This window comes from Nymphalis io, chromosome 2, assembly GCF_905147045.1.
Source record: "Nymphalis io chromosome 2, ilAglIoxx1.1, whole genome shotgun sequence".
Taxonomy (NCBI): Eukaryota; Metazoa; Arthropoda; class Insecta; order Lepidoptera; family Nymphalidae; genus Nymphalis; species Nymphalis io.
The window spans coordinates 7,813,137-7,835,905 of NC_065889.1; the positions used below are offsets into that span (position 1 = coordinate 7,813,137).

The following is a 22,769-nucleotide window of genomic DNA, read 5'->3' on the forward strand; positions in this document are numbered from 1 at the left end:
TTAGCAGCTGAAATCATGCGATAGCCGAGCGATTCACGAGCCGGTTGGCGTGGTTGTAGATACTTGCCTTTCACGCGGAAGGTTGTGGGTTCGATTCGATTCCCACACAGGACAGACATTTGTGTGCATGAAAATATCTTTTTGTTCTAAGTCTGGGCGTAATTATATATGTAAATATGTATTTACATAAGAAATGTAGTATATCAGTTGTTTGGTTTCCATAGTACAAGCTCTGCTTAATTTGGGATCAGATGGCCGTGTATGAATAATGTCGCAGGATATATTATTATCCCAGGATAGTATAGCTACGGACCATCGCCTATTAATTACAATGCGTATAAGTGTGTCCAAAACCATCCATCTAAACGCGAATCGATATCATTCAAGAGTAAGAGACATGTCATTTCAACTTCTGGGAGTCGCTCTCGATCACTGCGTCGTATGTTCGTTATATGTCGATATATGTCGATAAGGCTTCTGCTGCTTTTCAAGTCTTTGTATATAGGTTTCTCTCCAGAAAAAAAGCATTTCGCTTCGCTTCGCTTTGCTTCACACGCCCAGTTACCTATACGTAATACAATAACATAAAATTAACGCTTTTTGTATACGTCTATAGTCTAAATTTAAAGGGTGAAACTGCGAAGCACTACTTACCTAGATATGATATACTAAAACCTTCCTCGAAACGCGCTGCATTTTCTGGTATACCTATGTATATTATTTTAGTACTACTTTATTTATTAGTATTGATTTATATTTTTTCCAAGATCCACCAGTATCTTCATTTAAAAAAAAAGTCGTAGTACAAATCCGTGCATGGTTTAACTAAAGAAAGGTACAAAAACTACCAATACGCATATATATAAAATCACATGAATATGATGTATATTTTAGTTTTTGTGTTCAATGACATGCATGTTTTCAAAACAAGAGAAATGAAAGAAGCGTGGAATGCGACAGAAGCCCACGAACAAAATATATAATGTTAATTATACACATATTATTTTGTAAATAATTAAATAAGACATAATTTCTAGAAATTCTTAAAGCTTTATTTTATCAATGTCAGTGTCGAATGCGGTAAAGGTATCGAACTATTTTTAAGTTTCATGGACCATGTTTATCGAAAAGAAAATTAATTAATAATACTACTTATATATATAATATTTATTATTTATATATATACTTTGACCATTTTAGCAAAAATTAGAATCCTACCTAATTTCTTCGAAAAACTATTAAATGTAAGCTCCAAATTCTTTGGATTTACTCTTGAACCTAACTTTTTGTTTTATAAATTAAATGATGTATATGAGAACTCTAAGCATAGAGTAGAGAGAGATGTAAATATACCTATATTTTAAATAAAAATACAGTCGAATACAAACCTACTTGAATTTTCACAATGAAAATAATTTGATGTCTAAATTTATTATTACTATTTCAAGTTACTAAATGGAAAACAACGTTGAAAACAATAAAGTCAACGCAGACTTGGAAAGAGAAGAGTATGATTATTTTAGTTTTAATTTTGTTAACGAACCATGGGATGATCGTTCAAACAGAAGTAAAATTGGAATAATTTCGTTGCTTGTCGCTATATTTATATCCACGATCGCTCTTGTCTTCAACAATTTGGTTATGCATTACAGAGGATTTGATTCGGAGATATTCTTTAGTAATGTTGAAATAGACTGTAATTTGGTTAAAGTAGACGAATATCCATATGCTGCGCGAATTCATTCGGTAGCGTCAAATGAAGTTATATGTATAGGCGCTGTCGTATCGTCCTCTTACATATTAGCAAACGAATTATGCATAAAATCAGGACCTATAAGATTACGTTTGGGAAATCCTATTCAGTAAGTTCGAAAGAATGAATTTAGTTATATAATTTTTATTGTTTAAGTTATGACTGTTCTTGTAAAACCCTTTGTCCTGTTTGACTAGGAAGGACGATTCTAGGAAGCTGAATTTTGGAACATCTCTAAATTTATTTTATAATGCTAAGATAGGATTTTTCTAAAATTTTTATCTTAACAATAACTTTGTATGAAATTGACCCGTACGAAGTCGTGACGGTATCGTTTAAGATTCTTTATTTCTTTATGTCATTAGTAATCTAAAAAATAAATTTTGTAGACAGTCGATATGCCGAAGAAAGTATTGATTTCAATTTGTCTTGTTTTCAGACCGAGATGTAAAAAAGGATTTTCTGTTGATACCGTGGATATTATACCTCATGACGGTGGGATTACAAAAAGTTTGGTACTTTTGAGCAGTTTTGAGAATATGAGAGACTGTATAAAAACAATTAAAATAGGTGTTAAAGTAGATTTAAAGAGACAGTTTTATATAATTGGAAGACCTTTTCGCGGCGAAAGAACTTTACCCTTACAGATTGCTAGATTCATTGCAGACAATTACACGAATGGGGAAAATTTACATAATTTAAACGGGAACAAAACAATTTGTGTGCAAACAGTTGGAAAATGTCCAGTACGAGCTGGAGACTTACTCGTACAAAAGGGTCGGTTACTTGGTTTATCGTCAACTAGCGTGCATAGTAGAGAAAAAACGAATTATGCATGTTTTGCTAACTTGAGTATTGTAAATAAAGAATTGAAGGCATTCGACGTGGAGGTTGACAATAAATAATTCATGTTAATTGTTTAGTTAATTAGTTCCCTGATTTTTTTTATAAACATCTGTTTGAACGAAAATGGGTTTCATATCTAAAACTTGATCTCATAACACTTCTTTCTGAGTTTTACTTATTGTCTATCCGCTATATAGAATAGAATAGAATAGAATATGCTTTATTGTACACCAAAAGAGTTACAGAACCATTTTAAACACAAACACAAAAGAAACGAAAACTATTTTGTACAAAAGGCGGTCTTATCGCTAAAAGAGCGATCTCTTCCAGACAACCTTTGGGTGAAGGACAATAAATAACGCGGTAAGGAGGTGTACTAATCATCTCAATTTTTATTTTTTAAATATATACAGTACTATAGCTAAATATACATACATAAACATACATATATAATATATAAAACAAAACATTAAAAAAAATGTTATTATGATAATAAAAACAATAAATAGCAATAAAGTGCGGCAGATAATGAAACAACACTCTCTGATAATTATACAGATAAATAATATGCCTTGAGTCGGATTTTAAATGTGTTAATAGTTTGAGATTGTCTTCAGTGGAGTGGTAAAGAATTCCATAGGCGAACTGCTTGGACAGAGAAAGAATTGGTATAAAAAGAAGAAGAGTGAGAAGGAATTTTAAGAATTAGATTATCGTCAGATCGTAGAGTGCGGCCGTGCGAGTCCTTAAGGAATTCAAAACGGTGTTTAAGATAGTGCGGAGAATTTGGATGAAAAAGTATACAGTAAAGAAGAGAAAGAATATGAGTATTCCTGCGAAGACGGATTGGGAGCCACTCGAGTTTTTTGCGAAATTCAGAAATGTGGTCAAAATTGCGGAGTCCAATATAAACCGAATACAGAGATTTTGAATACGCTCGAGTTTATTTAATTGCTCCTCTCTTAGGTCAAGATAGCAGGTATCAGCGTAATCAAGGATGGGCAGGAGGATGGCTTGATCTAACGCAATTTTGGTAGGAATAGGTAGAAAATTACGTAATCTACGAATGGACCCAATTGAGTGAAACATTTTCCTGCTCACTTCACCTATTTGTGACATCCATGAGAAATTTTGATCTATATATATTCCTAAATTTTTAACTTTGCTGCTTAATGGGATTACAGTATTGTTAAGAACAGGTGGCAAACAAGAATAGTCTACACGAGGTAATAATTTATAACTGCCAATTATAATAGCCTGGCTTATAATAGGATTTACTCTGAGACCAAAAGAAAGACTCCACTTTAAAATTTGGTCTAAGTCAGAATTAATTAATAGTATGTGGTAGGTCAGTAATTTTGGAATATAATTGATTAACTACTATTAGTAATACTCATAATTAAACTTAGGTACTTACTTTAAAAAGAAAAAGGAAGTTTTTTTCGGTAGTGCGAATCTAAAGAACAAACATAGCTGTTTAAATACGTTTATTGCAAAATTTTAACACGCTTTAGCATTTAAAATCATATAGAAATGAAATTGTCATGTTAAATTATAAAAAGTCTAAAGTGTTAGTTTTATGTAGTTCGTGGGTTCGATTTTCTACGATGTACCATGCGAGATGTTGAACGTCGCATTATTCTCACAGAACCCAGATCTATTTCTTCCGGAGACGTAAATCCTTCCCAATCTTTGGTAGCTAAATATATTACGAGTACTATTAAGAACGTCAATATAGTATAAGTCATCAAATTATTATTTTCTGACGTTATATTCCTCAGACTCTCTGTGTCCAAAAAAATTTTGATTTTTGACTTTGTACCTCGTGATTTTAAGGACATTATCTGAAATAGTAAAAAGTTAGTATATTACGAATTTGTTTTGTATACAATAGTGTATGTACGCGTTATAATTGAAATGGATACTAAATTGTTCTTTAAATAGGTGATGTTATGTGAGGAAATTATATGTATATTTTTTATTATTCATTTTTTCGCTAGTTATATAAAAGAATATACATATAATATTAATATATAAAATAAAAGATGTATTAACAAGTGCAGTTTTATTAAAACCGCGAGGAAAATTGGGGCCTAAAAGGTATTATGTATATAAATACATCTCTGTTGTAGGACTATTGTTTAATGTTTGATATTAAAATCATTTTCTGACAATATTAGAAAAAATAATTAATTAATTGTAATGATAATTGACACTTGGTCTGGCATGCAGCATTTACCTACTCCATTAATTATTATCGGTTTCTAAAATACATATTAATAGCATAAATGCGAAAGTGAGTATGTTTGTTTATTTGTTACGAATTCACTTTTTAACTATCTACTTGATCAATAATCATGAAAATTTTCATACACGTTTTCAGGAGTACAGAAAAGGACATTTTAGTTTCTGCCCGCGGCTTCGCCCCCGTGTTAAGGGGGAGGAGTCGTGTACCCTTTGTCCTTTTCTGTATTCCTGAAAGAATAGTTGTTCAGGGTCAGGAATTAATAGGGTCATTTTGATGTTATGATGGCTTTATCGCCTTTCTTGAAGCATTGTCGGTCTTCCGTATAAAGAGAGCGGATGCAATGATGCATGCCTCATACACTTTTCTCTGTGACGCGATGTTGTAGCAACTCTGTGGGATACGCTATCATGGAGCTGCAGTAGCGTAGTTGCATCACGTAAAACGATTAATGTTCGAAATAAATAACTGTCGCCAACATTTCGTAACAATACCAATAGTTTACGGGCGACGATGACCACTTACCATCGGGTGACTTATTTGTCGACTGTTCTTCTATTATCAATAAAAAATATAAAAACTTATGATATATTCAAATAATGCAATTCAAAATCAATCAATAGACCAGATAATTACTGTTTAGGTACTGATAAGTAGAAGCAGTAAAACTTCTCCAGAATGTGAAGATCTATATTTTTATATTGCTCCAAAGTATAATATAAGACTTTTTATCCATTTAACTTTTATTCTTTTTTACTTTACTCACATGGCTTGTATCCAATTAAACACATTCGTTATTGGCGAAAATATAACCCATTAACTGCTTGTCACATGCGCGATTGGACGTCACACGGCTGTCGCGGCTGATTTTCCAGGGCTGATAGGTGGTCGGTTAAAAGTCGGTTTCTGAAACAATCTGGCACACACAATTAAAATGTTAATTTGTCGTAGTCACCCGTCACTACCATCATAAAGCTATCTAGTTTATGATGGAAAACGTTGTAATCTGATAAGACAAAATCGTTTCGAAATTTCTTCTTTGTTACCTTCACTTTGTCTTTTATTTTTTCACTTGTTAATATGGAAAATTAATCATAATAGTATTTTTACATTTTAATTAACTAATTTGTTATTACAATGTCAATTATTCAATTTAACAAATCCATGGAAAGCATTCACTTTTAATTTAAAGCTCGTTTTGTATCTTTGTTTGAAAATATTTATAATATGACATTAACGTAGACAGAGAAACTCTGTCTACGGATATTAATGTCATTGTGGTATTGACGAGTTATGACTCTTCCTGTAAATTGCCATATAATTTATTTAAATATATCGTAGACATAATTTAAACACTAAAAAGAATCCACTTTTAATAAGATACACAATAAAGATTTTTATTATTTTACAAATAATTATATTTGCTTGTAATTATAATATTATACATAATATTTATACGTCAATAATAAAATTGTGTCACCTGTTTTCAATTAAATCGCCTTGTATGTTATAGTTCTTATAATTTTAAAATGATGATAAAATATAGGACGGAATCGATAGCTACAAACGTTTTTAAGAATAGAATCGCGTATAATGCAACAGAAACTTAAAATATATTTATTCAAATAATTAAATATCAGCAGTCGCATCGCAGTCAATGTTCCACCTGGAACCTGCCGCCTAGGTAGTCTATTTACGAGTTGAATTCTGCCGCTACCTTTATTATTGCAAGTTGCATAAATACGAGTTGTATGCCATTGCGTTATCTGTCTAATATCATCATAAAAATTATCATCATCTTCATCAGCCCATGTTCCTATACTGTTGAACATAGACCTCTCCCAAATTATACAAAAATGGAGTAACTATAAAAGAATAATAAAATAGTCGTTGAATGAAGTAACTTAGGTATTTAGACGATTTATTTAAATGCTGAATTAATTAGCATTATTATATTACTAGCTAATCGTCTCAGCTTCGCACGGGTAGATAAGAAGAAAAATGTATTCTGGATAGGATTTGCGTAAAAGCCGTTCTTAACAAGCGTCTACTTCGGAAAAGGAGTAACTGTAACAAATTTCAAGTCAATCGGGCGGATAGCTTTGGATCTCGTTAAATACCACTCGTATTTCGCAAGTTTTGAAACGATTTCAGATTTACAATATAGAATTTTCTAGGAGTAATCAATGAGGTATATGTAACCGTGTACAGGCAGCAGGTATAAGGTTTTGAGAAAAAAAAGTTAATATAGTTAGAGATGCGAATTCGTACATTGCTATGATAGTTGTTGTAATAATTACATAAATAGTCGATTATCGTATCAGAAGAGAGTGTATCTTCAAGCCCAACTTCACGAACAGAACTGTCCGTGGTCCGTGGACCACTATTGAAATTTCCTTTATTTATTATATTACTCAGTCATATATCTTAAGAAAATATATTCTTAAGAATTTTTCCAACTAAACATTGGGTGACAATGACCAAATATAAAAAAGTTGTCATGACATAAAGTAAATTAATTCTATGGATAATTTAAAATTAATAGCTGAACAGCCGTCGATAAAAATATTAATTGCTGCCTTATTAATTGCTTGCCTCGTAAATATTTCAAGGAGACAAGTAATGTTTTAAGATATAGTCTTTTTCTTACCTTCATAAAACAAGTGTTTAACATAACATTTCATATTATTTATGTTTATTTGTGACGAATGGAAAATATTTTATTTTTGTCAAGATTCGTTCCGAGTTGAATTTATTTTTAAAGTTTCTGATACATTAAAAATTTTAATTGTATTCATATATTTAACATATGTCTCTCTGAAGAGTCTACATGTTTAACATTCTTGTTAATATATCTTGTAATAACACTAAAAATATTGACATATATATACAATTATTTGAGTGTATAATCAATAGGGTTTGTATATTTATCCAAACTATTAGTAAAATTATAAAACGGCTAACGGTCATTTTCATATGTAGAAACGTAAATAAACGTTAATTTAAGATATACAACTAAGAAATTATACGTAGATGAGAGCAACTTCCGAAAGACCTTTTAGGGACCCACCTCAAAAGATTACATAAAAAAATATATACAGGTATTTAGCAAACATAATTTAACCTGGTCCTTGCTTTTCTTTTCAAAAATATGAGTTATATTCAAAATGACTTATAAGTACAAGAGTTGAGAATAATAGTTACTTATTAAAGTAAGATATTAAAACTTAATTGAAGTAAATAATTAAACCGACTGGTAAGGCGACCGTTTGATTTCCCTAGATGTTATGTCATTATTATTATATAAGACTACGCTAATTTAACTAATTATTATTTCACTGAAATTCTGCTACATGTGTATTCCACCAACCCGCATTGGAGCAGCGTGTTGGAATAAGCTCCAAACCTTCTCCTCAAAAAGGGAGAGGAGGCCTTAGCCCTGCAGTGGGACATTCACAGGCTGTTACTGTATTGTACTGTAAGGCTAAGCACGACCAATATTTTTTTTAATAATATCTTTATTTATAAATTATTTATCAATAAATATTAATATTCCATGTAACCGACTGACATGGATTATTGGCAATGTATTGTCTAATTATAATAATGCTTTGTATGACTAATTAGAGACTGGACAAATCAAATGATTGTCCCACCCACCCACCTGATTGATACACGTCATTGAAATAAGCACATGACGCGTTTGCATCGGTGAAGTGCATATAGTAATATGAACGTACGAGTTCATAAACACAATAGCTGCATGTCCCACGTTAATTACCATAGATCGGTGCCTATTGATAATTATCTGTGCTTATAATACTGTACCCATTATATAGGACACGTGGATTTTAAACAAAGAAAGTAGACATAAATTCCTCCAAGCACAACTTAGCTTTCATATGCTTAATCTATATAACTATATAAATAAATAAAATTTGAGTGTCTGTCTGTGTCATTTTAAGATTTATGATGTTTTCATATTTATTGTGGTAAGCTAACTTAGCAAAATAATAGTAGTGATTTCTAAATATCTGCCACTTTTTAGGTTATTATGTCTATTTGCGAGTTAGGAAAGCCAAAACATAATAATAATGTACGGTTAAATGGCAGATCTAAAAGGATGTTCATTACAAACTGAATTCAACGCTAGGGAAGCCATTGCTATTTTGTTAATGACTTATCTTGTTTAATAAAGGAAACTGTCGCGAAAAAAACTGCATGTGTTGGATGAAATTCAACCATATGTATCTACCAACCCATACCGGGGAGGAGGCTTTTACAGAGCCTTGGGCATTAATGGGCTATTACTTTATTTTTATTTGTAGGTTTCTAAGTAACAAATTTTGCCATAGACACCTATAACATTTAAGTTGTATTTATATATACGGAAAATGGGTTAGTTCTATTTTTCGAAATAATTTAAAAAAGCAACCGATTTATTCGTTCAACTAAATTCGTGTTTTATAAAATCCGTTTATAATAATAATAAATGTCATTAAATTCTCTAGACTGTTTAAAATCGAGCTCGTCCTTTTTTCCGGTTGGCTGTATTCGATAATTGTCGCTTGTCTTTTGGATCAATTTGTTTTGTGTTTAACGCTTGAAGATTTCAATGGAATTATTTATAAAACAGACGGAAAAACTCTGGCTTAAATCATGTTCTACAGAGATTTCGAACATTCGATAAACATAAACAATCTAAGAAAGCGCTGATTTTGATTCTGTTTTTGTTCAATTGCTTTTGGTAACAGAATAGAATCATAACACTTTAATGACATCACAATAAATGTATGGTATTTTATTAAATACGACCCTATCCTTACACCCTTCCCTCCATTCTTACCTAATCAGTGGACCCGTTATTAAAACATCTTTAAATTTCACGATTCGTGCATTTTCTCTTATGCATATTTTTACATTTGGTATGTGTTCGCGGATTTTTCTATAGACGTTTGGTTTATATAAACATCTTCCATAAGTAATTTTAATCTTTTTGTTAAAATTGTAAGTAATCTGACGTTTCGCCTGAAATTAGTTTCATAAAGTATAAGATGTCTTTCCTGATACTACATAATGTGAAAGTTATATACAAATCGATTTAACAATAGTATTTACCTCTTAATTAGCATGATTTAAAGTAATATAAAAATGATTACTATTGATTAAAAGATGTGCTTATTTACTTTCTGTTTTAAATAAAACATTTCCCAAGAAAAATATTTTTTTAACTATGTATTCCATAATCGAAGTGTTTTGATTGTAATAACGAAAAATAGAAAATATTTTTGTCAAAGGTAGTTTCGCTTCCAAAACACTTTGGCGACGTGACTTCAAACCAACTTTTTGAGTGTTTCTTGGTGGTAAAGCTTTGTGCAAGCTCGTCTGGGTAGATACCATCCACTCATCAGATGTTCTACCTCAAAACAGCAGTATTTAGTATTTTTGTGTTCCGGTTTGGAGAATGATTGAGCCCGTGTAATTACATGAACGACATAACATCTTATTTCCCAAGGTTTGTGGCGTATTCACGATATAAGAGATGGTGAATATTTCTAACAGTGCCAATGTCTATGGGTGGTTGTGACCACTTACCATCAAGTAGCCCAATTGCCCGTCCGCCTGTCTGTACAATGAAAAAAAAAATCACGTCAAGCAGGTCACAATGTGTTAAAAAATTGCCCAGAGAGATCAATAACTTACATATCAAAGCACGGTCACGTTTTAATTTGGCGATGGTAATATTAAATTATTTATATCGTGCAACTCCATCATGCATTGTGACACGTTCGCGAGTTCGTTGCCAATGTTTGAGACCTTGAAGGTTCAATGCCGATATCGGTAATCGATATTTTGCCTAGTTGTTACTTTAAACAAAAAATAAACTTTCGAACGCGATCTATTGAACGTACCATTTATTGGAGAACAACAAGCGCCTAATGTGCTCGTATTGTGAGTATTTGTTGCTTAATTTATCTATATTATGAAATTAATTAATTTACCAATAAATATATCAATAGCGTAAGATATATACATAAGCATAAATATTACCCTATTATAATAATGTTTAAATATAGAAGAATAAAAAAATATGTTTTAAATATTTTATATAAAGATTTAAATTATTACTTTAGAGCGGAGACAACCCTTAAAATACCGTTAGCATAAATAAAATTTTATAATTTACATTTCAAACAAATAAACGTTTATTTATACAGTTTCCTTTACATGTAAAAAGGACTATGAAGTATTTATTTAAATATGAATCGCTTAGGAAAATAAAAAAAGCTTTTGTCTTAAGAAAAACCCAACTTAATTTAAATAATATAAATATCATTAGGAATCTCACCCAATTTTTAAAATAACAACTACATACATTAAAACTCGTTCAAAGGCAGGAAAAGATAAATAGAGTTTCGATCCCGCGAGGGTAAAAGTTGAAATTATGTTTCTGAAACAATAAGAATTTGTCATTTTATATGCGTTAATAATATTTGTTATATCAGTGTATTTGTCATAATTAGGTAAAGAATTGAATAATATTCAGCATGAAATTGTTATATCTCTTTGTGTATAGAAATCAGTTTTTAATTGACTGGCAAGAAAGAGAAGATTTTAAGCAATTCGATGTTTCGATGATAAACACATAAAAATCAGTAGAGCTTGCACGGACGTGAACTCGCAAACTTCGGTTAAGATTTGTGTTTTAAGCATTGGGCCATGGCTCAACAGTTGGTGCATTTCGAACGCGGGATAAGCTAAATCCACTACAGTTCTTAATCCACAACGCCATTCCACTGCGAATGGAATATACAACATATGTATATTTTTTTTTATTTGAATGTCGATCGATCAACGCTTACATAATCTTGTTACACACACATATGCACAATCACATTAACAAAATGCATACAGCCTACAGGTATTCTATTCTTATAGTGTTTTACAACACGAGATGAATAACAAGTATTTCTTACTAACGAATAATGTGCTTATCCTTTAAGTTTGCTGCTGCGCACGGTTTCACCCGCATTGAACGTTATTTCATTGGCCCCTTGGCTACGATGATGCTATATAGACTATAATCGTCCTCAGTAAATTGGCTATCTAACACACTTTTTTAAAATTATTCTGGTAGGTTCTGTGTTCTGTTCGCGTTCAAAAAACAAACTATTGTTTATATAATAAGCATATATTATAGAATACGGTATTCATATGATATATTTCATGCATTTGACTCGATGTGATGATTACATTACATTTCATTTATAATAGTTTCTTTGTAGAAATCGGACCGAATATATTGAGATACTGGATTATGTTGAGGAGTAATTTTATGTATCATTAATACATAAAGAGCTGAGATGGCCTATTATAGAACACGGTTATAAATAAAAAATATCTTAATACAAATTACAATATATTCAGCCCCTTTTATTAAGTTAACCTTTATTTGGAGTCCCTGCTTTTCCACATACAAAATTAGTAGGTTTGATTACAAACTATCCTTAATTATTTGGAAAAAGATCTAAGCGGACGATTGCGGGTACAAATCTGGGTAAGCATTATTTTTCGTGTGCTTAATTTGTGCTTTAAATTCATATCGTATTTGACGGTGCAATAAAACACCGTATGTATCGTATATATATGTACGTATATTCTAAAGGATATAGCAAAATAGCGTGGCGAAATAAGCTCCTAACGTTCTGTATCAGGAAATTATGAATTAGCCCAGCTGTGGGATATTTACGTGCTGCTATTTTACAATATAACTCATTAGATAATGTGCGCACGGAACAAAGAGACAAGTATTAATTTTACAGAGTCATAACAACACAGTACGGGTACTATTAAGCAAAATACTTAATTAGATAAATAAATCTCATGTCATTTCTTTGTTAAGTTTACGAACGTTTCAATTTGCACGAGTGCTGTTTGAGAGCTGGTTGTAAACTGTAAAGATTTTACTGTTTTCAGTAAGACGTATACCTTGGAAGCTTTATCTTGTCGACGCTCAGAGAAAAACAATTACATATTCAAAGCCTTTGATGTGACGTCTCATATCAAGAATTCTAACAACTATTTTTATTATTATATATATATATATATATATATATATATATATATATATATTTTATGAAATTCCTTATATATATATATATATATTATTAAATTTAGTTGAAATATATTACTAAATATTATAAAACAAAGACCCCGGCGCGTCTGTCTGTCTATCTGAATGCGATAAACTCAAAAATTACCAAACGGATTTTCATAATGCGTTTCTCCAGAGAAAAAAAGGCCTGATATCTATTAAAATAATATATATACGTTTTATGTTGATCTTTATTCTAATCATGCGAAGCCGGGACGGCTAGCTAGTAAGATATAAGTAAAACATATTAAAATGTACGTTTCAGATAGAAATTAAACAGTATGCAATGCAAGTGAAATTGAGATGGGAAATGTTGTGTTGTTGTTGTTATTGAGTTGATTGAATAATGAACCCATTCAGCCCACCAGCAAACCCAAAAAGAATAATCGAACTCGGTTCAGAAATAAAACATTTGTATATTATACATAAAAACATAGACGAAATAAGATCCTCAACCTTTTTTGAAGTCGTTTAAAAACTTAATATTAACTTTATGTATACGGAGAAATATATATAACATCTTAAGTCATTACTACGGTTCAAAAGATTTGTTGGGTTTTCCACCATTGCCAATGTCGGCTAAGGCCATAACTTACCATTAGCTGGCTTATTTGCGTAACAGACTTGATATTTATCATATAAAATCTTCTATAATAATATTCCAGCATATATCATTATATTACATTGTATTTATCATAGCATAAACGAAAATCGTCTATTCATATACTTTCCTACTAATATTATAAAAGTGGAAGTATTTCTATCAGTCTGTTTTTACCTCTTAACAAATAAACCAGTGAACCGATCGTAATCAAATTTGACATTGAGGCCGCGTGCGAACAGTTCCCACAAATATAAGGACTTAGACATATAAATGGGTGGGGGGGGGTGTACAAGGAGAATAATTGACGCGGACGTATGAAGGAACAGGCCAGGCCAGCTATATAATGTATATGTAATGTACATATAGCATATATTTGTGTTTTTTATATTTTTAAATATTAAAATAATGCAGTTTGTTTATTATTTTACATTTTTTTTCTGAGCTAAAGCTTATATTATATAAAGATCGTGGTTCTGACGGAGCAAATGAAATTTTTCAACGAATTTTTCTCCTTTGTAAAGTATGTCGGTAGGTATAGACGCCAACCTTCTTATACAAGGCGTAAAAAGAATTGCATACTATTTATAAATGTCATCGTATACAAGCGGCGGTAAGCTTTTAGATGAATCTTCAGAATAAGTGGATGTTGGTGACCAATTCCTTCAAACCGATTTTGGCCACGGTGGAATTTCAAGAACGCGGGAAATATTATATTGTACAAATTTTCGAGCAAATACTAGTGCACCCTCATAATCAAATCGGACGGCTGCAGTTCTATAAAAATTCAATACTCACTCGTGAAATGTTGACAATCGACTAATGGTGATATAATATTATGATGCGTGTATTCTTAAAATGTTATAATCGTTATGGTCAATGTCGCATATCACTTTCTGTTATTTTACGACCGTTTTCTGCGTTGAATTTCGAGATTGTTCTTACTGAATAGCCCTGCAGAACCGACACGAACGTTAAAAGTCCAGGCGCAGTACCGACGGCTTTATGTGCTTTCCGAGACATGGGAATATAAAAACTGTCATGTAGATACTTCTAAAGGCTATACTTCCACTGTCAATTAGTTCGTCAGTAAAACCATAAAGAAAATTATTGACCCGACTCGGTACTTGAAATCAGGATATCGAATATTCGACCGGTAATCATTAATACTTAGTACTGCAGTGACCGAATTAAATCAGAAAACGAAATACGAAAATTTTATTCGAAATAACTGATAATGAAACGTATGATAGTTATAGCCGTTAATATTATGCATATGAATATGGTTTATATTAGCGTTATTTTTATTATTATGATAGCTACAAAGTTATGCAGTCACAAAATGAACTTACCCCTATAAAAATGTTTCTGAAAAAGAAAATATAATGATAAGTTAAGTTTCAGCTCAAAGTTTAGATAATATATCGAAGTTTCTAGCGATAAATTACTTAAATAATGGCTTATACACCTTTTTAGTAGTTCAAAGGGGAATATATCACATTGGATTCCGATAATAATGTAGAGGTCAGAGCTTAATTTTCATATTCACCAAGAATGAATTTATCAAAAGACTATAGGAACGGAAATTAAATTTTTAAACGATTCGTATAGAAGTCTTTACTCTTTTGACTTTACTTTAGACTTTAGGAAATTCTTTTAGATACACTAACTAATATTATCAACATGAAATTACATTTAAACAAACAGGCAACAGTTAGTATTATAGATAGAAATTAAAAAATGCAAATTAACATATTTAAATTGCAATGACAATTTCAAAAATGATACACGATGAACGATGACGGTTGCGGAGGCGGTCATTGAGAGCATGTCATGAATGGTGCCGGCGCATGCGTGTGGTGCCCGCCTTCTTAGATATAAGCACGCCGCCCGTACCCAGTCCGCACAACTTTGGCGCGCCCAAACGGTTCGGAGAACTTGGCGACCGACCGCAGAACATCGCTGATCACGCACCTCGATTATTTTCCTCATACTTTTTCAGTGATTTGTGACTAAGTTGCCGTGTACGAAACTTTTATTTTAACTGATATAGACTTGCAATTCACATCGAAATTCGACATTTTAGAGGTAAGCAAACGAAACTTTTTTTTATTATTTGTCACTTTTAAGTTACACTTATAATTTACGCTATAAATTTATTTTCAATGATAGTAAATACAATTATTTATATTTTAAGTTATGTTATACTTCTATTATTTTTTTCTTCATTTTGGTAAAATTACTTTCTATTAATGCAAATAAGAAATACAGACAAAACAGCAACAAACTTAGCACAACAAAATAGATCCGATCATATTATAAAGTTCGTTTAAAAAGTTAAAATATGTTATGAAAGATATTATTTTTCAAACGATGTTCATAACATACTCGTATGTTATAAACGAATCTATACTAGTTGATATTTTTATATATACACATACATCTTATTAAAAATTAAATTATATATAAATATTTAAAATATATTTTTTAAACTGCAAACCAAGGCCATAACATTTGTAACATTTCAAATATCTAAACACTTCCTGCCAGGCTCCGATGTTCCAATTTGTCGGATCTCTAATTACTAGGCTTGGGAAGAGTATTCCATTAACTTTTCTCGTTACGTTCGTTAAAGTATTTTATGGGTACCTGGGATTTTTTAAGCTATATTTCGTAACTTTACCATCAAGAAGATATTACATTTCATTAATTTTATTGTGATATCGAACAAGCTAAAACAATGTAAGAAACTTCAGAGACTATACGCCTACAACTACACCTCACTATTATATATATCTACATAATAAAAAAAATTAAACCTTTTTATATTTATTTATCATTAATGTAATTGTAAATTAATTTAATAATGCTGTATATCTACTGAGGTAATTGTAATGAAATGTTTCTATCTGCAATAAAACGCAACAATTCTTTCTCAATTTTTTGTTTCGTTCGCTTTAAATTTGAAACAATGGTAAGATTACGACGAAGATTTTACTGTATGAGTTATTTCAGTGAAAAGATGTTAGTTTTTGTTTTGTAGAGATTTTTCAAAACTTGGACACGGTTTTTTATATGAACGAACAAGAGAAATTGGAATATTAAAAATATAGGGCGGATGTAAGGTCTCCTGTAATATCTATTTCTAGTCAACATTATAAGAAATATAAAAAACAAGGAAACAGAAATAAACTGTTAAAGCAATTCAAAGTGGAATTTTATAATGGATGCACAGCTTTTACTATAATGGAAGGTAGAATATTCGTAGCTTCGTAATGACGTTCGAAGTCATATCTCGCAGGTTAATCAAACTTGAGTACCCAGCCAGTGAACTGTTTTAAAGCACGGAATAGATCTCGTATTCCATCGTTTTATTGGTTTGAGAATTTATGTTAGTGTTTATTAAAAGTATCTTTTTATGTCTATTCTTTAGTGAGGTAGATTATATTAAAAACCTATACTATAATACAAATAGATAATAATTATTAGATTTTGAAGTACCTATTTTTAATTTTGATTTGTATACTTTTTATATCCTCAATGTAAATATTATGCTATAATTACATTATTGTCGCTACTATTAAAAGAAAACTTTCTATTAATTTGTATATATTTTTTATTTAATCATAACGCAATATTTTAACTTCAACTTAGTTACTTCTAGATTTTTTTGAAAGAACTGTATTTATTTTTTTGCTATTATGTTGCTGCTAAGAAGGGTTAGGTTACATTCCGGAACTCGGTGCTCCATGATTAAATAATTTACAACATTTACACAACGATTCAAAAGTTATTCTGATAGCAGATTTGATTACAATATATTTTTGATTATAATAAGTATTCGCAAAGCTGTAAATACAACAATAGCCCAAATGATTACAATCGTACTGTTGCTGTCCTCAACGTCGCGCCGTTAAGCTAATATAATAGCTCCTTTGTTTTTCTGTGCTTGAACTAAAATAAAATAAAAGCGCAAAGAGAATATCCATACATAAATAGTAAATTGGATATTTTGGATATCATTTTGTTTTATCTTCTATATATTAAAGGTTTTAGGTTTATCATTTATTTGATCCCTAAAAGTCTTAAATTATTAAGACTTTTAGGGATCAAATAAATGATTACATGGACCGATATTCATCTGCCATAACATTTTGGTTATAATAAATTAAACAAACAGTTTGAGTTTGTTCTAGAAAGTCGAACTTGTATTAGGTACGTTATAATTGCAGATGTACTTTATATAGGCTATATTTATGCGTTTATGCTGCGTTAAAATAATAACAAGAGCTCTGTAAAGTTTATAGAGTGGAGGTATGGTTTAACAAATGAGTGAATAGGACTCAGAGGGACAATGGTTGGATTTCTGACAACGTTTGAATAATTAATGTTAGAGATACATTGCTCGTACGCAGTTGACGTAATGTAAACATCAGTAAAATAAACTTTAATGTGGTTTGATAAATATTTAAGAATTTATTCACCACAACACTAGGAATAAAAACTATTTACCGTCACCGAGTTAACTCTCAATTTTATATTTGGTTTATTTTCTCAGTCATTTAGTAAAGACTTTTAAGTATAATATCTGTAATTGAGCTAACGTGAAATTTTAAGTATTTTTTTCTATATAAACATATATTTTTATTCTTTTAAACATAATAATGCTTACCACTCAAGGTATTTATTTTGTAGCGGACTATTCTGTGCACACGTTGGAGATGCATTTATATATATGTATATTTTTGCACAGTTCGCTTGCAAAGTACCTAAAATAAATTATTTTAACTTAATTGCATTATAAATAAAAACTTATTGAAAAATTGAGAGTTTTGATCGTTTTAATGATAATTATTAAATTAATAATAATAATTTTTCATAAGACAATTAAATTTATCTTTTATGGCATTTATTTATTGAGAAATATATATCAATATATTTAGAATTTAATTAAATTAGAGAAATGCATTCGAATTTCATCATCTTAGAGAGAATTCAAACCGCAATTAATTATAATATTATGAATGTTTAACTCGGTCGTCTTATCAAAGATCTCTATCCTATTTTGGGACGCTCCCTAGGGGTGTGCATGGCAAATCTATAGGGTCTAGCAGAAGATAGCTTCTGAATTATTTGATTAGTAATAATTTTAAATTTATTGGATATAAATTGAAATTTCTCGATTTATTTCAAATAAATCGATCGAATTTTGTGTGCAAGAGTGTGAAAATGATCGCTATGCTCAAGGGAGTTTAGCGACATAGATATATTCGTAACAGCCTGTGAATGTCCCACTGCTGGGCTAAGGCCTCCTCTCCCCTTTTGAGGAGAAGGTTTGGAGCTTATTCCATCACGCTGCTCCAGTGCGGGTTGGTGGAATACACATGTGGCAGAATTTCAAAGAAATTAGACACATGCAGGTTTCCTCACGATGTTTTCCTTCACCTGAAAAATCAGTGGTGCTTGCCCGGGTTTGAATCCACGATCATCGGTTAAGATTCACGCGTTCGTACCACTGGGCCACCTCGGCTTTTTTTTATAGATTAAGTAGATATATTATAGAGCACAATTATGTGCGTAAACATAAATGCACTTTCTATTCCTTCACTCTCATAATTCAATAGGATGACAAATCCGATATAACAGAAGAGTTCAAGCGCAGGACCAACTTATATGCTTTCCGAGGAAATATAAACTGGAGACTGATACCGGAGAATTTCTTTACAGAAAGCTTAATAAGTTTCGATACGGGGAAACCAGAACCTCAGAATCTATACTCTTATAGGTCAGCTACGAGTAGCTAGAAAAACATGGCAGAGATTTTTATGCTAGTGCCAAATTCCCTCGTATCAACGTTGAAATAATATTTTCTTTCTCAATTTGGAAATTGAGTTAAATCTGCTCATCGCCGGATATTTTCCACCCTAACAGGGTACAAAACAAAAATGTAAATACAATTAAAGTACTTGAAAATTTAAAAAATATTTAACCGAATTGAATCGGCCGCTCTACTAGGTTCAGATTAAAACTCGTGTATTTTATCTCTATATCCGTTCCATAATAAGGGCGACCCATGGACGACCTTTTCAAGGATCTTTTCAAATTGCAAAGAAAATCATGTCAACTTCTACTGAAACATAACTTAAAATGTCAAACATTTTAATCATTTTTTTGTAATTTTTATTCACAGTTTTAGCTGTTGTTAACATATCGGATAGTTTTACTGTTCGCTTAATATTATAAATACCCATTACATAAATGAAACTGTTCAAATATTGTCTTATATTATTAATTAACATTAAAAATACTTTTACTATATCATTATCATCACACGCTTAAACGTAAAACAATTTGAATATAAATATTTTTCCTATATGACTTTGACAAAACGTTTTGAATATTTTATTGTAATATCTTTGTAAAAAAAAAAACAAATATTGTAATCATAATTAAAAATATTGAAATTCAATTTTGTCACTGCAGACGACGTTTCAACGGTAATGATAAATATTTTACACCATGTCTAAACAGGTATTTATCTCTCAAATGCACTTTAAGGATTAGCAATAACCTTAACGCAGCGTTTCGAAGCAAATTTACGAACATTTTATGTTAACACTATGGTTATTGCTATACATTGTTAGTTCTCCTCTTGAGCATAAGCTTAATGTTTATTTGAGGATATAAATGGCCATTATTATTTTTAACTAAAGCAGTATGAATAAAAAATCAAACTAACAGTCGTTTCTTTAACAGTCTAACCTCACTGTTATAATTGTATTTATTGAGTACCGTTATGATAATTCAAGTTCTGTAACTACACATCCAGTGAAGTAAGACGTGAATAAGGTGAAGGTATAGGTGAGTGGTGGTCAAACGGATTGTGGGAAGTGATTTGCTTTGTCAGTTTGCGTAGATTATACAATTTCATCATAATTGTATTAAAAACAGTCATGATTGTATTAAATTTGAGTCATGATTTTTTTTTTAAACTATTTAGAGTCGATGTCAACATCAACATCGACTCTAAATAGGTTCGTAATTCTAAAAATTAAAAAATAAACACAGAACCCTTAAGTCGGTCATGATTTTTTTACAAAAAAATCGAGAATTTTCAATACACTTACGAGTTGTAAATGTTTTAAATTCCGGTCTTACATATGTAATACTGCAATAGTAACATAAATTTTATGTAGTGGTTTTCGTAAACCGCTCAGTAGGAACCGTTTTTAATGAACTTGTGTATGGAATATACGTAAACTGTACCATTCGTTACGATAAATTTTACAGAACATTTACAATTTAATTAAAGGCTTTAATGTAAACATTAAATAAATTAATATATATATATATATATATATATATATATATATATACATATATGTATTAATTTATTTAAAATATACATTTTTAACGAATATATATATATATTTATACATATATGTATTCGTTAAAAATGGCTTATATGTTATAATATATCCCCCTCTAATATTGCCTCTACCTGGCTGTTGCCGTTTTTTTTTCGCTCAAAAAGTCGGAATTCCGATTCAACGATATACTGCTAGCAATCTTGCCGTAATTCCATGTGGTAATTTCTACAGTTGTTATTTTAATTTTGATTTTTGTATACTTATTTACTACCTCAATGTAAATAATTCTCACTGGCATTATGTAAGAAGTACATTGATTGAGCTTAGTCTTAATATTATTTTTACTCTGTCCAAAATCTTCGCATACTTGATCATGATTGCTTATAATTACGGTGTAATACGAATACACATTATAAGATATACATTTTCATTTAGTTAGGGGGAATGAACAGTAAACAAAGCGTCGAATGGAGTGTACGGAAAGAATGAAGGTTTGATGGGCTATAGGATCCTTAGGTAAATAGAAAAACAATTGGACCTTTATTCCTGCAAGCCATTGTCTGGAAGATGAAATATGTATTGCCTATTTTAGATCTATGTATAAGAATTTATACAGAATATTTAAATTATTGATAACCATATTATAGCAAACAGTCTGATTTTCATTAAATATGATTATACAAAGTTTCTGTGTGATAAACGTAATCTATTTTTTTTTGTGATGTAAGTGCATGATAACTTACAATCCAGATTTATAGAGTTCAGTATACTATATACAGCAATCAAAGGTCTGAAAGTTTTAAATGGCGTGGATTGAGAAAATTGACCAAGTTTTTAATCGCTACGCTTAGTAGCTTTTCCGAGAGGCAACACTTCATCTAGTTGTCGTCGAGTAACTGCGGCTATTACCGCAATAGCCTCTGGCTGGCTTCGTTTTCTCGATGTTTCATTTCGAACTTTTTAAAACTGACTTTATTGTATTGAATTCCATTTTTAAAATTAAAATTAGATTGGTGTATATGATTAGCTTTTAATCTATGTTGAAAATCTCTTAAATATTCCTGTATATCATTATAGTCAGATTAATAAAGATGTTAAGTGCTGAAATAAAGTAAAAGTCAGTTATGCTTTAAATGTAATTTTACTAATATTTTAAAAGGGTATATTTCGTTTGTTTTATTTTTTAAAACATATAACCCCGACGGCAATATTTAATTATATATTTGGTTTTAGAATTTTGAGTCATTTGCCAGCATTTATATTACGTTAAAGAAAATGACATAACACATACAATATATTATATTATTCTTAATTTGATATAAAATAGTAGATCTTAACCGATAAATGCGGGTTTAAATCTAGTGGTGGATGATTTACGGTCTGTTACTTGACTTAAATATTTACAATAGCTAGTCCGTTGCTGTTCATCGTTTTTCAATCTTTAGTTGTAAATAAGTGTTATAGTCGGTACATTAAATACGAGGAGTCTTCCTAATCGTACTGCTTAAATGACAAATCGCCACTTAAAGAAATCACTTATACCATAAAGGTTGTTTTTTTTTTTTAGTTTAAAATTGATCACCTGAGTGTATTCAGTAAAAAAGCGTCGTTGAAAAGCGATCTTCGAAGAGATCGAGTAATACTCACACAACAAGTTACGAATCCGTTAACTTCACTCTAGAAGTTAAGCCCTTCGATCTATGTATCTTCGTGAATTCTATGTTATTTGAAAAAAAAAGAACCATTAAAATTGTTTCAATCGGTGAATATTTCCCTTCCTATATAGTATATAAAGCAGA

General features: G+C 30.7%; 2 protein-coding genes and 1 long non-coding RNA gene across 6 annotated transcripts in view; 2 read left to right on the plus strand and 1 right to left on the minus strand.

Annotated features, from left to right (window-relative positions):
• The first annotated feature begins 1,455 nt into the window (after window positions 1–1,455).
• On the plus strand, window positions 1,456–2,758 carry LOC126778807 (uncharacterized). The gene is made up of 2 exons (XM_050502497.1): window positions 1,456–1,862; window positions 2,193–2,758. Exons 1-2 carry the CDS (start codon window positions 1,456–1,458, stop codon window positions 2,656–2,658), a joined length of 873 nt encoding a protein of 290 aa, XP_050358454.1. The 3' UTR covers window positions 2,659–2,758.
• A 1,274-nt stretch (window positions 2,759–4,032) lies between these two features.
• Window positions 4,033–6,070, minus strand: LOC126778934 (uncharacterized). The gene is made up of 3 exons (XR_007670249.1): window positions 5,891–6,070; window positions 5,611–5,760; window positions 4,033–4,443 (listed from the first exon to the last, which is right to left on the minus strand). It is a non-coding gene; the product is annotated as an uncharacterized LOC126778934 (long non-coding RNA).
• A 4,613-nt stretch (window positions 6,071–10,683) lies between these two features.
• The window catches only part of LOC126778875 (diuretic hormone 45), a 52,651-nt gene continuing 40,565 nt past the window's right edge, over window positions 10,684–22,769 (plus strand). For 3 of the 4 annotated variants that reach the window (XM_050502613.1, XM_050502639.1, XM_050502631.1), the window contains exon 1: window positions 15,525–15,688. The gene's annotated coding sequence lies outside the window, so the exon portion shown is untranslated. Of the gene's footprint in view, window positions 10,797–15,524; window positions 15,689–22,769 lie in introns of those variants that run through there. The other variant, XM_050502622.1, reaches the window with a different exon arrangement.